The sequence below is a fragment of the Carettochelys insculpta genome, chromosome 21 (genome assembly GCF_033958435.1).
Source record: "Carettochelys insculpta isolate YL-2023 chromosome 21, ASM3395843v1, whole genome shotgun sequence".
NCBI lineage: Eukaryota > Metazoa > Chordata > Testudines > Carettochelyidae > Carettochelys > Carettochelys insculpta.
This window is the reverse complement of record NC_134157.1, coordinates 25863477-25886781: the sequence shown is the minus strand read 5'-3', so window position 1 is coordinate 25886781 and position 23305 is coordinate 25863477. Positions and strand designations below refer to the sequence as shown.

The following is a 23305-nucleotide window of genomic DNA, read 5'->3' as shown; positions in this document are numbered from 1 at the left end:
GCTAAGTTCCCTTTAAGCTGCATGGCGATGCAGCTGCCTGTAAACCCCATGTGGGGTCTCTAGGCTACAGCAGGGAGAAGCAACTCTCCCAACTGGTCTCAGCAAGGACATATCCTATATCTACTAAGCTGGGGGAGAGGCATGTCTCCACCCCCACTTCAAGTGCTGCTACAGGAAGAGAGAGCTGAGGGAAGTCCTCTCTCCACACCATAGCCCCAAAGCAGTCTATACCTCAAACCCCTCTTCCCTGGCTTACTCAAGAGCCCACACCTGCTCCCCACATTCCAATTCTCTGCCTCCACCCCAAGTATCTCTCCCACATTCCACCCCTCAGCCTCATCCCCACCTCAAGAATTTTGTCATATGCACCAATATGTTGATGAGGAGTCCAAAGATCTCTTTAATGTGATATCCTCCTGTACTCCACCCTGTATCATGTTACCTGTTCACCCAGGGGCCCTTAAAATTGCCAGACTTACTCCACTGCCCTATCGGATGGTTCCATCATCTATATATTGGTGAACAAAATAAAATTCGTTCCACATGTGTGGGAAAAAGTAGAGGGAATACTGGCCCTAGGCCATGCACATGGTGATGTAGGCTTGTGGTCGAGGAACTGAGGACGCACCATTGCCCTATGATGCAGCCCCACGATTGGTTTGCCCTTAGGTGTGGGGCCTTAGCAGAGTCTGGCACATGGTGGTGTATCCGCAGTGTTGGTTGGGCTTTTTCTTCTTCAACTGCCAGGATCACTTTGAGAGAAGTTGGGGTCCCTTGTCGCTTCCTGGAGTTAGAGGCTGATCCCTGGTGGGCCTAACCTCAGTATACCCTGGTGAAGGCCCAGGGTGGATATGTAGCCAAATGCAGGTCCTTTGTCTGAGCCCCCCACTCCCTTTGAGTGCTGGGAGGCTCTTTTTCTTTTGCCACTTCTTCGGTGATGGCAAGGGGAAATGGTGTTGTGTTGAACCACGTGCCAGCAATGTGTACCACATTGATGTGAAGGTGCTTAGCGTTCGATCTGAGCAGTAGGGCTCCTACAAAGGATGAAATGCAGCTTCTAATAGATATCCCACTCCTTTTGGCTTCTAGACTGAAAGTTATTAGTTTCTGCATTTATTCTTTTTATGGGACACCCTTCCCCCTCCAAAGCACTTCAAACAACTGTGATGGGGACCACCAATAGGCATTGGCCTGTTGCATGAAAAGCAAGTTCTGAATCCAAGAAGGTGGGGCATGCGTTACTCCATGGAAAAGTCCCAGCTAGATGCGAACTACCAAACTACCTTAACAATCAGCACTACAAGCCATGGACAGCTGGCATTGTAGGCAGAGAAAGAAAATGCCTTCCCAAACTGTTTCACTTGCCCCTACTCATGCTCCATCAGAGTCCCCCAGCACCCCTCCCCTAGCCTGCTGTTGTAATGCCATAGGCTGAGACAGACAGGCTCGGGGGAGGGGGGACAGACAGGCTGGCAGGGGAGCACACCTCCTGTCCTCCCACACTAGGGAATGAATACTGTCATGTATATATATATGGGACCCTAAGCACCCATATTTTATGAGCATACATTTTTAATAGAAATATGCATAACTCAAATACGCTTTCTGCAAAACAGATTGAGGCCGCGTCTACACTTGCCGGCTACTTCGAAGTAGCCGTGCCAACTTCGAAATAGCGCCCGTCACGGCTACACGTGGCGGGCGCTATTTCGAAGTTGACATCAATGTAAGGCAGCCAGACGTCAAAGTCACTATCCCCATCAGGAGATGGGAATAGTGCCCTACTTCGACATTCAACGTCGAAGTAAGGAACGTGTAGTCATTGCGCGTCCCGCAACATCGAAATAGCGGGGTCCGCCATGGCGGCCATTAGCTGAGGGGTTGAGAGACGCTCTCTCTAGCCCCTGAGCTCGATGGTTGCCGCGTACAGCAGCCCCTTAAAGCTCCCCGCCCCCTGCCTTCCTGTGCAGGAAGCTGAGAGAGTGTGCAGGCGGCAGCCCAGCCACGAGGCCAGCCTGCACACTCCTCTGCAGCCAGAACAGCCACCCACCACTGCGATGGCTGCCCCCCAGCCCCTAAAGTGCCCCCAGGGCACCCCCCACAAGGGGAGCCAGGGCTCCCAGACCAGCAGCCAGGCTGGGAAGCGGCAGCGGGGCCCCTCCTGGACGGAGGCCGAGCTTCGGGACCTGCTGGGGCTCTGGAGTGAGGAGGAGGTGCTCCAGGTAACGGGGAGCAAGAGGCGGAACGCAGATGCGTTCGCTCGGCTGGCCAAGGGCCTGGCCACCCGGGGTCACCCTGCCCGCACTCCGGATCATGTCCGCAGTAAAGTGAAGGAGCTGCAGCAGGGTTACACCCAGGCCCGGGATACAACCGGCCGATCTGGGGCCGCCCCCGTCACTTGCCCCTTTTTACAGGGAGCTCAGGGACATCCTGGGCCCCCGGCACACCTCCTCCCCTCCAGCCACGCTTGATACATCGGCCGACGAGCCCCAGCAGGCCCTGGAGGTGGAGTCCGCCCTGGAGATAAGCCCTGCACCCTGGGGGCCCCCCCAGGAGCCCACCCTGGGGCACCGGAGGAGGAGAAGGGGTAGTCCTCCTCCAGTGACGGTGGGCTGTGGATTATCTTGCCCTCGAGGAGCTCCAGCCGTGCGTCCGCCCACCGGGTGTCCCCCGACCGTGGGAGCGGACCATCAAGTATGTACCCCCCCTGGTGCGCACCCCTGGGGTTGAGGGGCGGGGGTAACAGATATGACCAGGGCCCTCCACGTGCCCAGATGACCATGGCCCCAAGGACAGCAGTGGCATGTCCCTCAGAAGAGTGCATCAGCCCCTGCCCCCCAGCACGACAGTGCCATGCCCCATCCCCGGGGCTGGGGGGAGCAGAACCTAGGGTCCCCCGGGAGGAGTGGGTAGGACACCCACCATCATCAGCAGCAGCATCTCCCGGGGACGGGGATGGGGAACCTGCAGCAGAGGGGTGGGGGGACAAGGGCCACGGCTCGGAGCCCACGCTAACGGCTGTCTCCACTCTTCTTCCCCCACTCCTGTGTTCCGCAGCTGCACCATCGGAAGGACCGGAGAGTGCCGGAGAGGTGTCAGTGGTCCCGGAGAGCCCACCGGGGCCATCACTCCAGGCCAGCCCCTTGGCAGAGGACCGACCAGCCCCACGGCAGGGACGACGGCGGAGCCAGCCCCACTCCTGGACGGCGACGGACCCCCAGCTGCTGCCCATCCACCGTCGGCAGCTGGAGGTCGCCGAGCAGTGGCTGCGGGTGGAGGAACGGCACCTTGAACTGCAAGAGCGGGTGCCAGCCTGGCGCCAGGAGGCATGGGGGGCCTTCATGCGTACGTTCGAGCATATCGCGGACTACCTGGCCCCCCATGCCGTGCCGGCCACCGCTCTGCCCACCCTGCCTGCTCCACCCGCTGCTCCACCCACTGTCACACCACCACCTGTCACTGAGGGCCCTTCCGCCAAGGGAGACCTGGAGCCAGCTGACACCCGCCGGCTTTATCTCCCGGTCCGCCCGGCCCCCAGCCAGCCCCGGCCAGGGCTGAGGCCGAGGCGCGGATCGCGGCCGCCCACCCCCAGCGCTGGACATTAGCGGGTGTGGGGCCCAGGACGTGGCCCCCCCCTTTGTATGTATTCCCCTCAGTTTTATGTTCATTTGTAAATAGTTTCTATTAGACCCCTGTTATTATGTTGTTGTTATGATGCTGATACCTGCCCCCCATGTACATAGTTCTCCCCTTTCTTGTCTTCCCCTTTTTTTCTTTCATCTTATCGGACTTATAATATATATATATATGTAATATTTATTCGGCCTGTAAATAGTTAGTTAAGATATTAATAAGGAGAGTTCAACATAGATCTGGTTTTACAAACAACTGTGTTTTTATTTTCAAGAAAGGTGGGGTGGGGTGTGCTCTTGGGTGCTCTGTGGTGTGGGCGTAGCGGCAGGGAGTGTTGTGGAGGATGGGGGGGCAGTGGGGGGGCCTGCCAGCGTTCACCCAGCGGCCTCATCGAAATGGGCCCGCAGGGCCTCCCAGACCCGGATCCCTTCGGGGTCCACCTGGCGACTGGGGGCAGCGGGTGGCTGCACATCGGCCCTGCTGGCCTCCACAGCCCAGCCCTGAAAGAATGCCTCCCCCTTGCTCTCGACGAGGTTGTGGAGGGCGCTGCACGTGCCCACAATCTGGGGGATGTTGGTGGGGCCCGCATCCAGGTGGGTGAGGGGGCACCTCCAGCACCCTTTGAGGCACCCAAATGTGTAGTCCACCACCTGGCACACGTGGTACAGGCGCAGGTTGAAGCGCTCCTGGCTGGCTGACAGCTGGCCCGTGTAAGGGTGCATGAGCCAGGGCCGGAGGGGGTGTGCCGCGTCTGCAATGACGCAGAAGGGCATGGTGGTGTCCCCCACAGGGATCTCCTGCTGGGGGATGTAGGTCCCTGCCTGCAGCCGGCGGCACAGGCCCGAGTTCCGGAATACCCGGGAGTCGTGGGTGCTGCCAGGCCAGCCCACATAAATGTCCAGGAAACGGCCCCAGCTGTCCACCAAGGCCTGGAGGACCACTGAGTGGTAGCCCTTCCTGTTTAAGTAGCGTCCTCCACTGTGCTCTGGGGCGCGGATGGGGATGTTTGTCCCATCCAGAGCCCCGAAGCAACTGGGGAAGCCCAGGGTGGCAAACCCCGCGATGGCGGCATCCGGGTCCCCAAGCCTCACGAGCCTGTGGAGGAGCAGGGCGTTGATGGCGTGGACGACATGCAGGGGAAGCACATGGGAGAGCACCAATGAGGGGTGTGCAGGGTGTGTGTGGCCCTCCCCTGCCAGGGCCGCCCTTCCCTCCCCTCCCCTCCCCTCCCCCACCAGGGCTCCCCTCCCCTGCGTCCTCTTACCTCCATGAGGACAGCCCCGACGGTGGCCTTGCCGACGCCAAACTGCTGCCCCACGGATCGGTAGCTGTCTGGAGTGGCCAGCTTCCAGACAGCGATGCCGACCCGTTTCTCCACACTGAGGGCACGGCGCATGGCGGTGTCCTGGTGCCTCATCTGAAAGTTCTGGAGCCAGCAGTCGTCGTCCCACTCTCCGAGCACCAGCCGCTCCCACCAGTTGGTGCTGGTGGGGTAGCTTCACAGCCGGCGGCGTATGAGGCAGGGTGCTGCAGGGTTGGGGGTTGCGTCCTCTTCCCCTGTGGGCAGCTCCTCCTCTGTGGCAAGATGTGCTCAGCTGCCTCCTGCATGGCATGGAGCAGGGCGAGCACTGCTCCTACAGGAGCGGCTGGGTGGACCTCTGGCTGCTGCTGCTGCTGCTGGGGGTCAATGACTGCGTCGCTCGAGGTGTGCGTGCCTATGGCTCTGCAGACCGCGTGCTGTGCAGGCTGAATGTGTCTGGGAGGGGCCTGTGACCCTGTCTGCAGCTGTTCCTGGCACCCTTATTTCGATGTGTGCTACTTTGGCGTGTAGACGTTCCCTCGCAGCGCCTATTTCGATGTGGTGCTGCCCAACGTCGACATTGAACGTCGACGGCACCAGCCCTGGAGGACGAGTAGATGTTTTCGATGTGTTATGGGGAATCACTGGTATACATGCTTTAAGAAGCATACATTCTTTAAGAAATGTTATAAGAAATTTTGTTCTCCTAGCTTAGCACTAGTCACTAAATTTGTTGAAGCCTTAGGCCCAGGTCAGGCTGACGTGAGCAGAATAATAGGGAGGCGGCTGCAAAACCAGTAGAAACTGGTTCTCGATGAGCAGAAAAGGAGTTTGAAAAGACAGCAATGAGAGAGGAATGCAAGGAGTTTGGATAACAATTGCTTGAAGATGATCGGGCGTCTACAGCAAGATCATCTTCCCAGCACCTGGATCTATCCAATTAGGAAGAGTGAAGACCCCTACTCAAATTAGGGGACTGGACTCTGGGCAGGGGCATGGGCAGTGTTACAAACTGGGGGGGTATAATTGTTAATGGTTTCTGCAAGGCAGGGTCCCTCCCTGGAGGCACCCAGCTCGAGCTGTACTTCTGTACATCAATAAACCTGTGTTTTGGATCGGGCCCTTAATGTAGTATTTGCAGGATCCTAGAGTCGGACCTAGCCCTGTTGTGGTGGCCGGTGAGCAATTCCATAACAGTTTGGCACCCCAGATGGGACTCTAGGCGACCATCGTCGGAGCCTCTCGTCTCCAAACGTCCACTTGGCGCCAACGGGTGAGTTCACCTGGGATCTTTGGCAACGGGAGGCACCGAAGGGTGAGTCTTAAAATCCTGCATTCTAAATTCTGGTACTTGTTGAAGTGCACTTGGGGAAGTTGTGCAGCCTGATCAGCATAAGGTGCAACCTGAGGTAAATACAGGATGGGTAATTCTTCTGGCGTAGAGAAGGGGACGCCCTTGGCTGAAGTGCTGGAAAACTGGAGGAAAATTGTTGGTACCAATAGGCCGGGGAAGAGGCAGCTTGTGCAGTTATGTCAGGAAGACTGGCCGCTTTTAACTCAAGGGGGTAACCCAGCAGAACGATGGCCAGGTGACGGTACCTTTGATTTACAAGAATTAAATTTTTTTGCGCGCACAATTGGAAAGCAGGTTCCCTAAACAAATGGATTATTGGTATGTGTGGGATAATTGGGCATTTGCTAGGCAGAAAGAGAAGCCTAGGAAAAATTACTTAAAGGCCTTACAGAGCTCTGCTGCTGCATCTGTGCTTGTGGAATCCGCTCCACCCTATGCTCCCCCTTCTGCTGTTCGTTCTTCTTCGCCTCCTTCCCTCCCCCCCGTTGTCTTCCAGGCTCCCTGAACTCAGGTCCCCTTAGGACTGAAGCCTGCTAGGGAGGGAGGGGAACAGAGGCAATTGAGGGTGTTGATAACTAGCGTTAACAAACCTTGGAGACCTCAGGATCTGATTACTTGGAGCCAACAGCTTCCCAGGCTCCAAAGAAAGTTGTGCAAGTAATTCGAGGAATATTTTGTGAAAAAAAAAAAAAATGATTTCTCTCCAGAGGGCATTAGAACCAAAAGGTAGCAAAATTTCTGAAACACAAGTTACTGGGAGTAACGAATATCAGAGCAGTTGCATCTGGGCTGTAAAAAACAGCTTCTTGGATAAAAGCCCAGATTATGAGACCTTGAAGAAACTGCCCAACTCTGAAAGCTGTTGGTTTAACTCTCTGTGGTACAGAGTGTAGTCATGCAAGCATTTATGTTGCAGTATGTGTGTATCCATCATGGAGTTTTGTTTAAATTAATTGTTTTGCTAACACGTGTTTGTGTTAAAATCTGATAACTTGCCCTTACAGCAACAAAGAGCTGTTTTGGTTTTGTACTGCCAAGTATCTGGCAATTAGAATCTGTATTAATCTGCATTTCTCATCCGTTTGTGTTTGAAGCTTATTTGCTTTTGACCAGTCTGGGGTAGTTTTGTCTATCTGTTTGTGTGTCTTGTTGGTGTATCCATAAGGAGGGGACGCCTTCCAATATCAGAGAACAAAAGTTGTGTAAAACCTGAATAAGATCAAAGTTAAAATTTTCCCTTATGTTGTACAGTTAAGTAAATTATAGTGGTAACATTAATATATAGAAATAATAGATGAGATGTATTTGAAATCTCCCGCTAAGCGTTATGCCCAGCAGAACCACAGAGATCTGCAGAGTCTGGTAAACCAAATATACAAGTTAGAAGAAGGGTTTAATACCAATCTGCCAATAGCTCTCAGCATTATAAATCCAAGATTTACAAAAGGAAGGGGTACTCATGAAGGCCCAGAGCCCCTTCAATAGCCCAAATTTGGCCAGTTCTGAAAATAAAAATAAAAATAAATCAATTTTAAATTTCCATAATTCAGTAAAACTTGTTAAAAGGAGATAAAGGGTTTCTATTGGGATTTGACTGCCCCAAATGTATGAAAAGGAAATGTAAGCTGTGTACAGCACTGAAAAATTAGTTAGAGTAGTGAAACGGGAGTTAATTTAAAAAAAAAAAAAAAAAGGTATGTACTTAACATGAGTGATCCTGTAATAAGGTGCAATGTATATAACTGTCCTTTAATAAAGGGAAGTAATGAAAGTCAAAGGGGAAGTCAGATCCCTGTAATAACATCTTCAAAGGGTGAAATCTAAACTACTAAAGTTTTCATTTTTAAGGGAGCAAGCATGTGATTTGAGGGAAAGAGTAAGTGAGTAAGCCCTTAACTCTGAAGTGTCTGAAGAGGATTCAGAGTGAGTAGCTTGCAGAGTTTAGAAGGGACTGAGCATGTGTGTAAATGGAGTATTCTAAAATGTCATCTGTCACTCCCATAGGGGGGCAGAAAATTGTTCTTTTGTCTTTCAGAAACACAGGAAAAGTTGGTAGTTACTGAAGAACAACCTAAACATCTTGAATTTCCTTTTAAAATGAAAAGCGTGGTTTTGTATTTTGTTTGTGCATGTCTTATCAATAGCATTATCAAATTGTCTATATTGGTAAGTTAAACTATACATGGGCTCACAAATTAAAACATAAAGGGTCTGTATATTGCTGCCTTATTAAATGCCTTGGCTGACACAGCAGCTAAAGCTGCAGACCTTTGCTCTCTTGGGCCACTTCACTGTTTCCCATTTTTACAGATTCCCAGTCTCCTATTGCAACCCTTATTGATACTGCACTATTCCAAGATCAGGCCCTAAATTCAGAAGAAACTATCTGGAGACTGGATGAATGCCTTTTGCATCCTGAACACCTTTGGCGCTCCCCGGACGGCCGCCTGGTTGCGCCCAAGGTCCTTCTCCCTTATCTTGCCTGCATGCACCACAGCCTGACTCAGGTAAGCGAAGCAAGGGGATGATTACTGCTGTTCAAATTGGTTTGCTTCCAAATTCTCCTAAGTGGCCCAAACAACTGTCTGGCTTGCCCTGTCTGTCAAGCCTATAACATGGGCAAACCTGTAAAGACAGTTCTGGCAACCAGATCTCTGCCTTTTAGGACTGTTCCTAAATTTATAAATGAACTCCATTCAACTACCCAAATGTAAATCTTTTGAATATGTACTGGTTATTGTTTGTTTGTTCTCGGGATGGGTAAAAGCTTATCCATGCAGGAAAGCTAATGCCATCACAGTGGCTAAAAATCTTCTAAATCACTTTATCCCATCCTGGAAAATACCCCTTGTGATCTCCAGTAATAGAGGTACTCACTTCACTGGACTTAGTCCCTATGGGATTGTGTGTGGCTGCCCTAAGAAACAGCTGAGCAGCCCGAAGATTGACCAGGCCAATACCACACTTATCAAAGCAAGCATAGTTAAATACTGTCAGAAACTTATGAGGTGTGTGCAGTCCTATCATTCACAGGTCAAGGACGCTTTCCTGGAGGCCCCGATTGAACCGTGCCATAAGCTGCAACCAGGAGATTGGGTCTGTGTAAAGGTCCACCAGCGAAAGACTGCCCTGGAACCAAGGTGGAAGGGCCCCTACCAAGTCCTTTTGACCACCCATACCACTGTAAAGTGTGAGGGACTGCTGACCTGGAGCCACACTTCCCACTGCAAACTGGTTCCAGCTCCTACAGAGGCGGGTCCTGAAGAGGCGCACCGCAGACCTGGTACCAGCAATCCAGGCCCAGAAGCAGACGAACCTGAGGAACCAAGACTAAGGTACCAACTGCAGCCCAGGAAAACCTGCCAGCAATAGGTGAAGAAAGCGACGAAGCCCTGAACAACAGTCCAATGGGGCTGGCCAAACAAATCCTGCTGAACTTACGTTTAGTTTTGTTTTTAATATCTAGTAGCTATAGCCTATATGGCTCAAATACGTTTATGCTTTTAATGTACCAAGTTTCCCTAGAATTTAACACCACAGATGTTGGATATGTGCTCATATCCCTGTACATTCAAAAGGAGGTGTCCCAATGATTCCAGTTCCACTAAATAACACTCAGAAGAATGGAACATGGTTTGGTAAACTGGGCCAAAATAACACATGGTATGATAAAGGGTTTAATGGCCTAGGAGATGTTCGCTTAGCCATAACCTCAGTTGGAGAATATTACTGGACGTGCAATGGCACAGAAGGCCGAGTGGGGAAAAGCAGGTGCAAGATAAGCGTTGTCCAGAATGAGGTTTGGTGTAAGATAAAGGCCTTGCCAACCTTAACATCTTCAGGTACTATTTGCAGTAAATGATGAAACCCCAATGCAGTAAAGCCTTAACAGCTAAGGTTGGCCATTATTTCATATGTGGCCAAAGGGCATATAAAACCCTGCCCATAAGTTGGAGTGGAACCTGCTATATTGGGGCAGCCTTCCCAGCCATTTGGATAGTAGACCGTCTTCCTGGTAGCAAAGTCCAAAACTAGCGAGAGATAATGAACGTGCAATAGTATTGGGGAGTCACGACCCCAGGTTTGGGTATGGCCTTTGCAATTAAGAAAATCCGAAAGCTGGAGAAAGCTTTTGAAAAAGTAGCCAATGCTACAACCAAAGCCCTCCATGCTATCGATAAGGAATTGGGAAAAGTTAGGCAAATGGTCCTCCAAAACCAGTTGACTTTAGATTACCTCCTAGCTTCCCAAGGGGAAGTCTGTGCTCTAGTTGGATCCCAATGTTCTGTGTATGTAAATAATAGTAGCTATAAAATCTATGACAGGGGGGTAAAGGCAGAGGCCCATGCCAGAGCCGGGGCACAAACTGCCTACACCGCCCCTGAAGGTAACTGGTTGCAAAATATGTTAACATGCTCTGTGCAAGGTTATTGTAAAATGTTTCTGCAACACAAACTGTAATAAGAGTAGGCAGGGATGCCTACAAAATCAAAGGGGGGACTGTTATGGGGAATCACTGGTATACATGCTTTAAGAAGCATACATTCTTTAAGAAATGTTATAAGAAATTTTGTTCTCCTAGCTTAGCACTAGTCACTAAATTTGTTGAAGCCTTAGGCCCAGGTCAGGCTGACGTGAGCAGAATAATAGGGAGGCGGCTGCAAAACCAGTAGAAACTGGTTCTTGATGAGCAGAAAAGGAGTTTGAAAAAGACAGCAATGAGAGAGGAATGCAAGGAGTTTGGATAACAATTGCTTGAAGATGATCGGGCGTCTACAGCAAGATCATCTTCCCAGCACCTGGATCTATCCAATTAGGAAGAGTGAAGACCCCTACTCAAATTAGGGGATTGGACTCTGGGCAGGGGCATGGGCGGTGTTACAAACTGTGGGGGTATAATTGTTAATGGTTTCTGCAAGGCGGGGTCCCCCCTGGAGGCACCCAGCTCGAGCTGTACTTCTGTACATCAATAAACCTGTGTTTTGGATCAGGCCCTTAATGTAGTATTTGCAGGATCCTAGAGTCGGACCTAGCCCTGTTGTGGTGGCCGGTGAGCAATTCCATAACACGATGTAGCGTTCACGTGTAGACACAGCCTGAGTAATCTATCATTTGAGAGCCTGTGATCCCCTAAAGTATATATTCTATTTGTATCCTTGTATCATTCTGAAGATAGAAGTATGAAATATAAACCTGCCTATTAATTTAGAATTTCTAGTGAGAGCCATTAGTGGTGCATAACGGCTTAATAGCCCAGTGCTCAAGATAAGCATCTGTAAATGGCTCTGTTTTTCTGGTAAACCCAAATTGTGGTAGGTCCTACAAAAGACATGTGATCATGCCACCCGCTACTGGAATCCAGCTTGAATCTGGTATTTTCATGAGTATGGGGAAAATTAAACATAGGATTCTCACACTGGGGAAATTATATTTTAAGGAATGGGAAGCAATCAAGAATCATCTTCACTGGACTTTTGAAAGTGCCTCATCCACAGATTTATAGAGGATACTCATGAAGAAACCTGAAAACCAAGAACTCTAAAAAGACAAGCTATTAGAAAAGATTAGTCCTGTCTTGAAGGATTTTATCTGGAATAAGGATTAGGGTTAGAATTATAACCTGTAGCAATCTTATTGTATAAGGATTACCTGCCATATTTTGTTATTTTAGGTTAGTAACTTGCTTTGATCTGTTTTCACTTACACTCGCTTATGTCCTACTTCACACTTCTGCTTACTACAAAACCCAGTGTAAATAACTCTTACCTGGCGGGGGAAGCAACCGCTGTGCATATTGTTCATAAAGAGAGCAAACCTTTCTCTGTGTAAAATTTTTATACAGAATTAAGAGGATTCATCTGGGGTTTTGGTCCTTTTGAGAGTGATGCTCCTCCATACTGTCAAGTGCTTATAACAGTGGTTCTCAAACTTTTTCACAGACCACTTGAAAATTGCTGAGGGTCTCCACAGACTACTTGCTGATCTTTGCAAATCTTGTTTGTACCACTAGCTAGCTAGCTAAACTCTAAAGAGAGACTGCAAAGATACAATTCATTTGCAAATTTCACACCATCAATAAAAGATTGAACAAAGCCTGGGGATGGCTGGCCAACTACAAGAAACGTTTCTCCTCTCTAGGTGTTCACACCTACACATTAGCTGCTGGAAGAGGGCCACATCCTCCCTGACTGAATTGACCTTGTTAGCTCTGGTCTTCCTCTTGACTGGGACTTCTTCCTCTTCATGAGCCTGTATAATTAGACCTGCCTCTGGAGTCTTCACTACATTACATCTGACGAAGCGGGTCTTTGCCCACAAAAGCTTATGCTCCTATTTATCTGTTACTTTATAAGGTGTCACAGGACTTCTTGTTTTTGCAGAGACAGACTAACTCAGCTACCCCTCTGATACTAGCTAACTATTGTAAAGCACTATATATAAAGTAATTAACTTTTTTTTCCTACAAATAAAAGTACATTACTCATATTTTAACATCAGCAGTCTTTCCCTTTTAATGAGATAGATTTGGCTCTCTCCCCAGTCACAGTAGCTCCCAAGCTGGGAAGGAAGGCCATTTCTCCCTAGCAGACACAGACCTGGAGCTGGGGAAAGTCACCTCTTTCTCATACTGACACAGTCCTGCACATTCCAAATTCTCCCTACCCTTCTTTTCGCTCCACTTCACACCTACCTCCCATTTCCTTCACCTCACCCCACTGCATACTCCTACTTAGCCCCTATTTCTCCCAGGGACACCAATTCATTTACATGTATGTCTTCTCCAGGTCCAGGCACCAAATTAGTAGAGTCACACCTGCACAGCTCCTCTAATTAGGTGAGCAGCCCTTCATTCTCTTGTGTACAGCAGCCCAGACACACCCCTTGGAAGGAACTACCCGTGGACCACTGGTAGACTGCAGACTACAGTTTGAGAATCTCTGCTATAACAGCCCTCCTAGTGCTAAGCTGGCTCAGTATCTGCATTGCTCTGCTCAGAGAAGGCTGTTACCCCAAATCTGTGCCTTTGTTGGGTTGAAACCAGAGCTTCTCTCCGAATAGGACATGGTGGGGAGTGGTGTGGGGACTTCCCCAGAAGGCAGTAGGGCTCAGTGGATGAGCAACACACTGGGTGACAGCCTGTAGCCAGACATGAACTCCCCCCCCAACCCCACTTGGCCTTTTCTTCCTCTCCCCCCACCAGTGGGAGAGACAGAGAGAGAAATAAGCAGGGGAGACAGGTAGCCTTTGATGTCCTGGGAACGCAGGTGTGCTGTCTCGCCCAGCCTCTCTACTATACACAAAAACCAGACAGTGAATGGGCTAGCTAATGGCCGCCCTTCTGGCTGATCTCAGTAATTGATACGCCTTGATCACTTCCCCAGGAAGGACGGGGGAACCCCCGCCCATCACCTCCAAAGGTGCCCAATTGTCCACAATTCACAGGTGCAAATTGAGCCTTGCACCTTCCCTGGGAAACCTGGGGTTCAAAAATATTCCTCCCAATTGGCCACTTGAGACCAGGAAGAAGCGTATGTAACAAAAGGAGTATAAAGGGGCTTGGCAGACCACCCTGCCCCCCGAGTTTCAATCACCTACACCTGCTGGCCAGGTCTGGAATTAAGTCCCAAGACTGGGGACATCTGGTTCGTATCTACTTCTTCCCGAGCGATTGACAGAAAGATTCTGGGTCACACTGGATCTAGGAGGCAGGGGTAAGAATTACACCTGTATTACACTTCTTTCCTATAGGAATTGAGGGAAAGACTCTGGTTCCACCAGGTCTAAGAGGCAGGGGTGAAAAATCACACCTGCAACTTGCCTTTTTTGTGTACACATTACTTGTATTAGTTTAACCTAGCGAGTTTATCTAAAACTTTTCGTAAGTTAAATTGTGTTGTTTCCCCTTTAAAAACTGCGAGCACTAACTTGTACTTTAATCATTTGTCTTAGTTAAATTGTTTCTATCTTTGTATAAATAAAAAGTAACTGTTAAAGCCTCTCTAAGTGTAATTTTCCTCTTGCTGCTGTACCCGAACTAAACACAAACCAAAGAACCCAGCCTGCCCTGGCTGCTTAGCGTAGCTGCTGGTGTGGCATCACCCCCCTTTGCCCCACCAGACCTTTAGCTGGCACCTGGGCATCGGCTCACACAGCCCCAAAGGGGACTTCTGTAATCAAAAGTGTCACAATATTTATTCAGGAGTCAAAAGGAATCTGATTTTTAAAAAGGCAATATATTATGCTAAATATAGTACAGTAAACCCTCAATTTTACAGACCCCGATTTAGTGGATGTCAGGGACAATGGACATTCCCCCGTTGTTCCCAAAATCTGCTGGGGTCTGTAAAATTATCACCCCTCCCAAAAAAAAAATTAAAGGACTTACCGCTCATGCAGCTTGGAGGAGCTGCCACCTCCTCTGCTGGAGCCACCATACATACAGGCCATGCGGTGGCCCCTACAGCTGCACACGGCAAAGTGGCCCAGGCCACGTGGCAGGGCACTTTCAGCCGCACATGGCGAGGCAGCTCCGGCCACATGGCAGGGAACCTTCAGCCACGTGTGGTGAAGCGGCTCTGACCATATGGTGGGGCGCCTCCAGCCGGGCGCCCCCAGTTGCGTGCGGTGCATGGGAGAGTGCCTCCAGGCACACCACAAGATACAGCAGCTCCTCTGCTGAGTGGCAGGGTTTTTTGTTTTTTTTTCCAGGGGTGGGGGAAGACGACTAGGACTGGCAGAGCCTGGTGGGGTGGGTGGGCAGGTAAACCCTCGCATATAATGGACTTAAGGTTATGGTGGACAACCTTCCCCCCATTACTGTGTTATATCAAGGGTTTACTGTACATGTACTAAGAAATACTGTACAGATCACACATTAAAACTGATGTATAAATATATGTAATTTATTCTCAACATATTAAGGAGGAATCAACCTGATCAACAGAGTTCTTCAGCCTATGTATATGTTATTTAATTAACTAATACATTTGGAAATGTGTACTATATATGTATACAGACACGCAATGTGTGCTGCATTTAGACTAGTGGTACAGGGCTCCATTTCCAGATCTGCCTATGACTCACAATGTGGTCTAGGTTCAGAGGGGTAGCCATTTTAGTCTGTAGCTCCACAAACAACAAGCAGTCCTGTGGCAACTTAAAGGCTAACAAATTGATTAGGTCATGAGCTTCTGTATATAAGACCCACTTTTTCAAATTAATGGATTATTGAAGACTGCTACTACTACTATTATTACTATTATTACTGGTGTGGTCTAGGGCGATTCACTTTTCCTCAGTACGTTATTTTACCCATCACATAAATGGATATAACATTATTTGTCTCCACAAAAATTTCTGAGAATAAATGCTTACCAGGAACTGGATTAAAATACAATTCGCAAACTCTGAACAGAGTAGGACAAAAAGCACATGTAAGTAAACACACTGGCAGTTGAAAGTGATCTATCTACACAAAATCTCCTGTTGTTGCTACCATGGGTGAAGTTGAACCAGTGGGAAAATCCAGAGATAAATTCTAATGTAGATCAGGTTTTGTTGCACTAGAGGTAGCAATACCCAGCAGACAATAAAATTAGTCAAGCAGTGACCAGACTAGGGATAGGGGAATATTCTGATTCAATATTTTTTAAAAGCCTGAATAATTACAGGTACAGGTTGAACCTCTCTAATCCGGAACTCTCTTGTCCCTCAAAGGCTGTAATCTAGCATGATTTTAGTTAGCTGGAGCACCACTTACCATGGGAGTGGCCAAGTTTCCCACGGTCCCATAAAGTTTGTTTACAGCTACCAGTCCTACCTAACAGTATTCTGTGCTGTCATTTAGCTGTAATTTACCCCAAATGCGTTTTAAGAGCCCGATAAGCAGTGAAAGTGTTAGTAATGTGCTAGACAATATTGACTTCCCATGGTCAAGCAAATTCTCTCGTCTAGCACCAGTCAGGTTCTGAGGGTGCTTGACAAGAGAGGTTCAACCTGTATTTGTGTAATACAATAAGGGGGAAAATTAGGACATGTTTCATGATAGGTGAAACTGTCCCCTCAATTTCAACTCCACATTTGCCATTATTAACATTAAAAATCCAGTGTTAAGAGACCTGATATACACTGAGTAGAAAAGATAGAAAAATACAATTCTGTCATACAAAATTTAGTCCTTCCTATATAAAGAGTAATATGCAGGCTTTCCCATCCCCACTCCACCAGTTTCCCCTGATCAACTTAGACAAATTCATTCTATTTAGTCAATGACAGTGTTTCAATAAACAATACACTGTTAATTTATGCAATATCCATTGTCTTCCTTCGTTAAGAAGTAAAATCAGTCACTTTGTGCCTAAATTTTAAGAAAAAATCTTCAGCAAAATAAACTCGCATAGATTTTTGTCAGAGGATTTTCAATAAGCAAATTATACCTTTGTTTTTAACTTAAACCCCTTTACCCCACCCCGACTCACTAACACACACAGAGAACAAAAATCAATTATAGAAGTGATGCTCTTTTGTCAACTTCCAATTTATATAGAGTGTCTCATTTTCAATGTTTTCGTTTTTTTAAAAGATGAATCCTAGATACGTAATATTTTTCAACTGACTTTCAAAGAAGGTTTACAACTGAGTGAAAGGTTTGCAAGAAAAAACATTAAACAGCCACTGCAAAATAGACTTAAGACATTATAATTTTCAAATGCAGCCTTGGAATCTTATTTTTCCAGACTATTTGAGATGATGCTTTTGTTACACTATTTTACCTGTGAATAAAATAGAATAGATTTCCACAAGCTCTACACTACAAACTGCAAAAATTGAAATCAATTGACAATCATGGAATAGAATATATAAACTTACCAGCTCCACAGATCCATAATGCTTCCTACTGAACTCTCCACGTCTACAGCCCAAGTCTTCAGAGACAGAGCTGGAACAGAAATGCTTCATCAGTATACATAGTTAACTGGCTCTATAGCTCCTGCAACATTCAGCTACCATTGACCAAAAATCATTCCTGTTGAACAAGGTTTGCGGTACACAGACTCTTCACTGCAGGGGACCCTCCTTACAACATGCACAACCTCAAGCAGCCATTGCAGTCTGGCTTTCATATTACCCTGAAAGAGAATGAAATGTCTGAGCTTGATCGAAAGGAAAAAACATTAAACATTTAGTCATTATGTGATCAACCGAGAGCTCCAAGGTGGATGTTAATTATAAATTGTATCTGACATCTCTGCCTAGCCTAAGGGAAAAGAAGCCTTGCAGTAAATATAATGCACAGAACAGGACAGCCTTCATGAGCTGTATTTGCTGACACTTGGTATGCTGTAAATTAACTTTCTTACATGAAAGTCTTCTTATATGTCCTAAATACACATAGGAAATTAAAAAAAATAATGATTTTACTTTAAGTTTTTTATTAAAAAAAAACAATTTTATAGTTTGCTCCTTCTTCAGGCTTTAATGACAAAAATAAAATTTCCAGTTAGAATAAATGGAATTTTAGCCCCAAGTTAAATTTACGTTCATACAATTGCATTCAATGTATTTTTTCATACGAGTATAATGTATATCAACTTATTTGTTGAGTGTACCTAAAATAAGTAGCATATACATTTTTCCATCAATACCTCTGGTACACTTTGGCCCTACATATTTAGTGATACTATCCAGGTGATAAATAAAATTAAAAAAAAAAAAAAACAACCAAGGCTGTAATTTCGTATAAACCTTTGTCTGTCTGATCTACACTCTGTCCAGCAGTCCACATCCCTAGCATTTTTCCTGACAACCCAAACTTACCACTAGCTTCCAACAGTCCAAAAATAAATATCCTGTTACATATCTTGGAAATAATCTATTGCAGAACCTGCAGTTTTAACTCACTGGATGGTGAATTTCGTAAGATCCAGTAATAATCAAAGTATCTGCTTCAGCCCTACAGGACCCCAAGATAACAACATTTAAAAATTATAATTTTTGTTACAGAAAAACTATTTTGGGTTGTATTTATAGGTATTATAAATGCCTTAGTTATTATTTTATTTCCTCGTCACTTGTATGTGCTTGGACTCACGACAACATAGATTTAGGTGGGAGAATACAAATGAAACAGCTTTAATAAACATTTTAAAACTTGACAAAATATTTCTGAAACACCTTCTCTCAAACATAATGATTATACAGAAAATACAATGAGGTATTACCGGAACTTAACTGCAATGACCTGTAGCAAAACTGTTGATGGATATAGATGCCAATCCAAAGTGATGCCAACAAAACATGCACAGTACTTTACTCCATCATGTAGTCTACATCCATTCACCCACCACCTACTTCAGAAAATTTCACACACACCCCAGAAAATAACTTTCATCAGTGTAGTATGGAAAACTGGCTAAGAGAACTGTTCTGTGGAAGTAATCCAGATTTTGGATAGAATTTTTAAAAGCAGTTACCTCACATTTCAAAGTGAGATTTACAGACTTTTGAAATTTTTACCACTTACCACACAAATGAACATAAACAGGTTATCCCACATGCCATGATTACACTGTTATATTACATGTAACTAAGACTTAAAAAATAAATTACAGTAGATTCCACTTAACCACAATATTACTAATAACAGCTTCCATTTAATGACAATAGCATCAAGAACCAATTTCATCCCATTACATGATGTAAATAGGATTCATATATTGGATACACAGGCTGGCCACTTAATAGCAGTGTTTTTAGAGGACAGTTCCTACCTGTAATCAATTTACTGGCTCTGAGAACTCATAGCTCAAATACTTCTGTTGCATGCCATGGCTTCCAAATGCTTGTACCTATCTTTCACTGATAAAGTTTCATTTCTGAATCCCCTGTGTGAGCCCAGTGCTAAGCAAGTACATGTATCCAAGACATTTGGTATCTCAAAGTCAACTGCTTGACCCATTCTGAACAACAGCTCTAACATTTTACAGGAACACAAAAGCAGCACACCCCAACACTGCAAGCATCAGCACAATAGAAAAAAAGGCAGATGTTGGGGAAACCCTGCACCTTTGGTTTCAGCAGAAGCTTGGCCAAAGCACTCGACTCTCCAAGCCTGCGAAGAAAAAAATGGTTATTTACCTCTTGTAACTATTGTTTTTTGAGAGGTGTTGCTCCTGTCCATTCCAATAGCAGCGTGCGTGCGCTGCATGCATGATCTGAGACTTCCCCCCCCCCCCGCCCCCCACAAGCAGTACCCTTTGGGCTAGCTGCAGAACCTGCTGGAGTGGCACCTGTATGCTGGTGCATATACACATAAGCTGGCTCACCCCCAGCTCAGTTCAGTGGAATTCAGAATGGACATGACCAACACCTCTCAAAGTACAACAGCTACGAGAAGTAAATAACCATTTTTTCTTTTTCAAGTGATTGCTCATGTCCATTCTGATACGCGTTTACTATGAGTAATCCCGGTGGAGGGTCCAGAATTCAAGAAGTTGCCATCTGCAGGACTGCTCTACTGAAAGGCTGCATCATCTCTGGCCTCGTGCATAATGGTGTGGTGAGTTGTAAAGGTGTGAACTGAGGTCCATGTCACCACTCTGCAAATGCCCTGCACCAGAACCTGTGTAATGAACATTGCCACTTTGGTGGAATGAGCTGTCAACATCAGAGGTGGCACATTAGCCAGCTCATATTATGTCTGTATATGCACAATGTGATCCATGATGAGATACGTTAGGAAGATACAGGCTGTCCCCTAACCTTTTCCATAATGGCAATAAAAGTTGAGACTTATGAGAGGGCTTTGTGCAGTCAATAGAGAAGGCTAGCATGCATCTAACTTCCAGGGAGTGCAGCACATGCGCTCTCTCTTACGAGCATGGGATTCTGGAATGAAAACAGGTAGAAAAATGTGCTGGTTGATATGAAACTGGGACACCACCTTAGGAAGGAAGGGTGGGTGAGAGTGCAACTTCACTATGTCTTCAAAGAAAAGTATATACGAGGACTCTGACATAAAGGACCCTTAGCTCCAAGACCCTTCTGGCTGAAGTAATAGCTACCAAAAATGCTGTTTTCAACAAAAAGTAGAACAGTGGACAAGTGCCTTTAGGTTCAAATAGGGGCCCCATCAGTTTGTGAAGTACCAAGTTAAGATCTCATTGTGGTATTGGGCAACAGACCTAACGGTAGAGTCAATCTAGGCCTTTTAAAAATTTGGTCACCTTAGGGTTGGGTTGGAGAACACTGATCTTCCCCCTAGCCCACCCCAAGCCCCATGTGGAAATCTGAAACAGCATCCAGGCAAACCTCCACTGAGGACACTGCCAGTCCTTGGTCCATAAGGTGGATCAGGTAATCTAAAATTACCTGGATTGAAGACTGCATCAGCTGAGTGCCTTGCTGCGAAGACCAAATGTAGACATGCTTCTATTTAGCTGCACAAGTGGCTCAATGGATGACTTCCTGCTTCCCATAAGCACCTCTCTCACTCATTCAAAACACTGCATTTCTGTGTGATTCAACCACAGAGCTTCCACAGTCACCTGGAGAGACTCAAGATTGTGGTGACATACTCTTCTGTGCTCCTGGGTTAGGAGATCAAGATATAGTGGCATGACTATGGGAAGAGCTATGCATAGGTTTAGCAACATCTGGAACCAATGCTGTCAAGGCCAGGCTAGGGCTATCAATATGACTGACGCCTTGTCCCAATGAACCTTAACCAGCATTTTGTGTATTAATGGATAAGGTGAGAATACATGCAGCAGGAGGTGAGCCCATGACATTTGAAAAACATCTGACATCAAACCGGGACTGCGGTTCATGAACGAGCAGAATCTCCAACATTTGCAGTTGACCTGTGTGGCAAAGAGGTCTATATGGAGAAGACCCCAGTTCTGAAAAATTGACCATGCCACATCTGAGCTCAGGGATCACTCATGCGTGAAAAAGGACAAATGGAAGTGATCTGCTATTCCGATCTGAACCCGCAAGAGATCAAAGGCTTATCAGTGAATGGAGCTGTTTTTGGCACACTCTTATAGGTCCTAGGCTTCCCTGAAAAGGAGAGAGGAACATGTGCCACCCTGCCTGTTTATGTAAAATATTGCTAATGTATTGTTCACAATGACAGTTATGCAGGCCCCTTGCAAGTATTGCCCCAATGCCTGACACGCAAGTCTCACAGCACTTGGCTCTTTCATGTTGATGTGAAGCTCCAGCTCTCGCTGGGACCACAATCCCACAGTTCACAAGTTGTCTAGATGGGCCCCACAACAGTGTGCTGTGGCATCTGTCACCAGGGTCGCTGTCAGTTGGGGCTTGGTGAAGGGTACCCCTGCACAAACCATACAGCCCTGCATCCATCACAAGCGGGCACAGAGTGTCTCTGGTGATACAGTCAGAACTACGTCTGAAGGGTACTTGCCCAACCTGTAGTTCCTTTCTGACCACAACTGCAGGAGTCTGAGATGGAGTCTAGTGTGGAATTCCACATATATGCATGATGCCATGTGTGCCAATAGCCTTGGGCAGGCTAATGTCATCGTGGTGGGGTATTTGCCAAGGCACTCTATGAAGCCTTTCATTGAATGAAAGTGGTGTTCCAGTAGCATGACCCTGGCCAGGTAGGAGCCCAAAACCATACCTATGAACTCTATGGACTGGGTAGATGTCAGGGTTGATTTGGGCTCATGGATGATTAGGTCCAACTGCTGGAACATATCCCTGGCAAGGGCTACATGGTTGCTGACTTTTTTCCAGGACAAGGCCCTCATGAGCCAATTGTCCATGCACGGAAACACATGGACTCTGTTTGCATAGGTGAGCCACCACCACTGCGATGCACTTTGTGAAGACTCTGGGGGCTGATGAGAGGCCAAAGGGTAGGACACTGAATGAATAGTGCTTGCCTCCCATTATGAATATTAGGAGCCTCCTGTGCACCAGGATGATCGCCATGTTGAGGGCATCATACCAGTCTTCGGGATCCAGGGAAGGGCTTATGAATGCCAGGGAGACCATGAGAAACTGCTGCTCTACTAGGAAGGAATTAAGGTAACACAAATGCAGGACAGGGCATAGCCCTCCAGCTTGACTTTCAGGATGAGAAAATAGTGGGAATAAACCTCCCTGCTCCAAATCTTCTGGGGGGACCTCCTGTACTGCTCCTACTGAGAGGAGGGATTGCACCTCTTGAAGCAAGAGATGCTTGTGTGAGGGGCCCCTGAAGAGTGACCAGGACAGGGGATGGGAGCGGGAAAGGGAAGAAAACTGGATAGAGAATCCTGACTTTACCATGCTGAAGACCCAGCAGACCAAGATGAATGGGCCCCATGCACAGTAGAACTGGGACAATCACTTCACAAAGGGAAGATTGCTCCTTTGTGAGGCTAGTAATGGCCCCCGGACACACCTTCAAAAGCCAGTTTGAGGCCCTGTTGCTGTGTGGGAGAGCCTTGGCTCCATCGAGAGCTTGAGCAGTGGTTTCTACCACTTCTACCCTCATACCTGTTACAGCTATTATCCTTCCTCTGCTAACCAGGATAGTATCTAGGGGAGGTGAAGTTCAGAATTTTCTTCTTTGTAGCACTGGGGTATTGATGCCCAAGGACTTCAGTGTAGCCTGCAAGCACTTTAAGCTACACAGCCTGGAGACCGTGTTGGCTACAAACAGCCCTTAGCAGTCAAATGGGAGGTTCTGAATGGTGATATCTGATGGTGATGGCTTGATATCTGAAGCCGAGTATTTCTAATCCTGTGGCTATAATGCAGGCTGTGAAACCTGTGGCATCCACAGTACTTGCAAGGCCACCTGAGAGACCCCCCTCTTGCCCTCATCAAGTAGGGCTCCAAATTCCTGTTTCGAGTCCAAGTGGAGGAAGTTTTGAAACTTTCCCATGACCAACCAGGTATTGAGCACATAGTGGCTCAACACTACCTGCTAATTCACCACGCATAACTGAAGCCCCACCCACCCCCGGCCCAGACGAATACACTCTCCGCTCAAAGAGCTC

General features: G+C 47.1%; 1 protein-coding gene across 1 annotated transcript in view; it reads right to left on the bottom strand.

Moving 5' to 3' along the window:
* GARNL3 (GTPase activating Rap/RanGAP domain like 3) overlaps positions 1–23305 on the bottom strand; it is a 229207-nt gene that overhangs the window by 185407 nt on the left and 20495 nt on the right. Inside the window, exon 2 of the mRNA XM_075015526.1 lies at positions 17157–17226. Coding sequence (XP_074871627.1) covers positions 17157–17226 — 70 coding nt within the window. The remainder of the gene's footprint in view (positions 1–17156; positions 17227–23305) is intronic.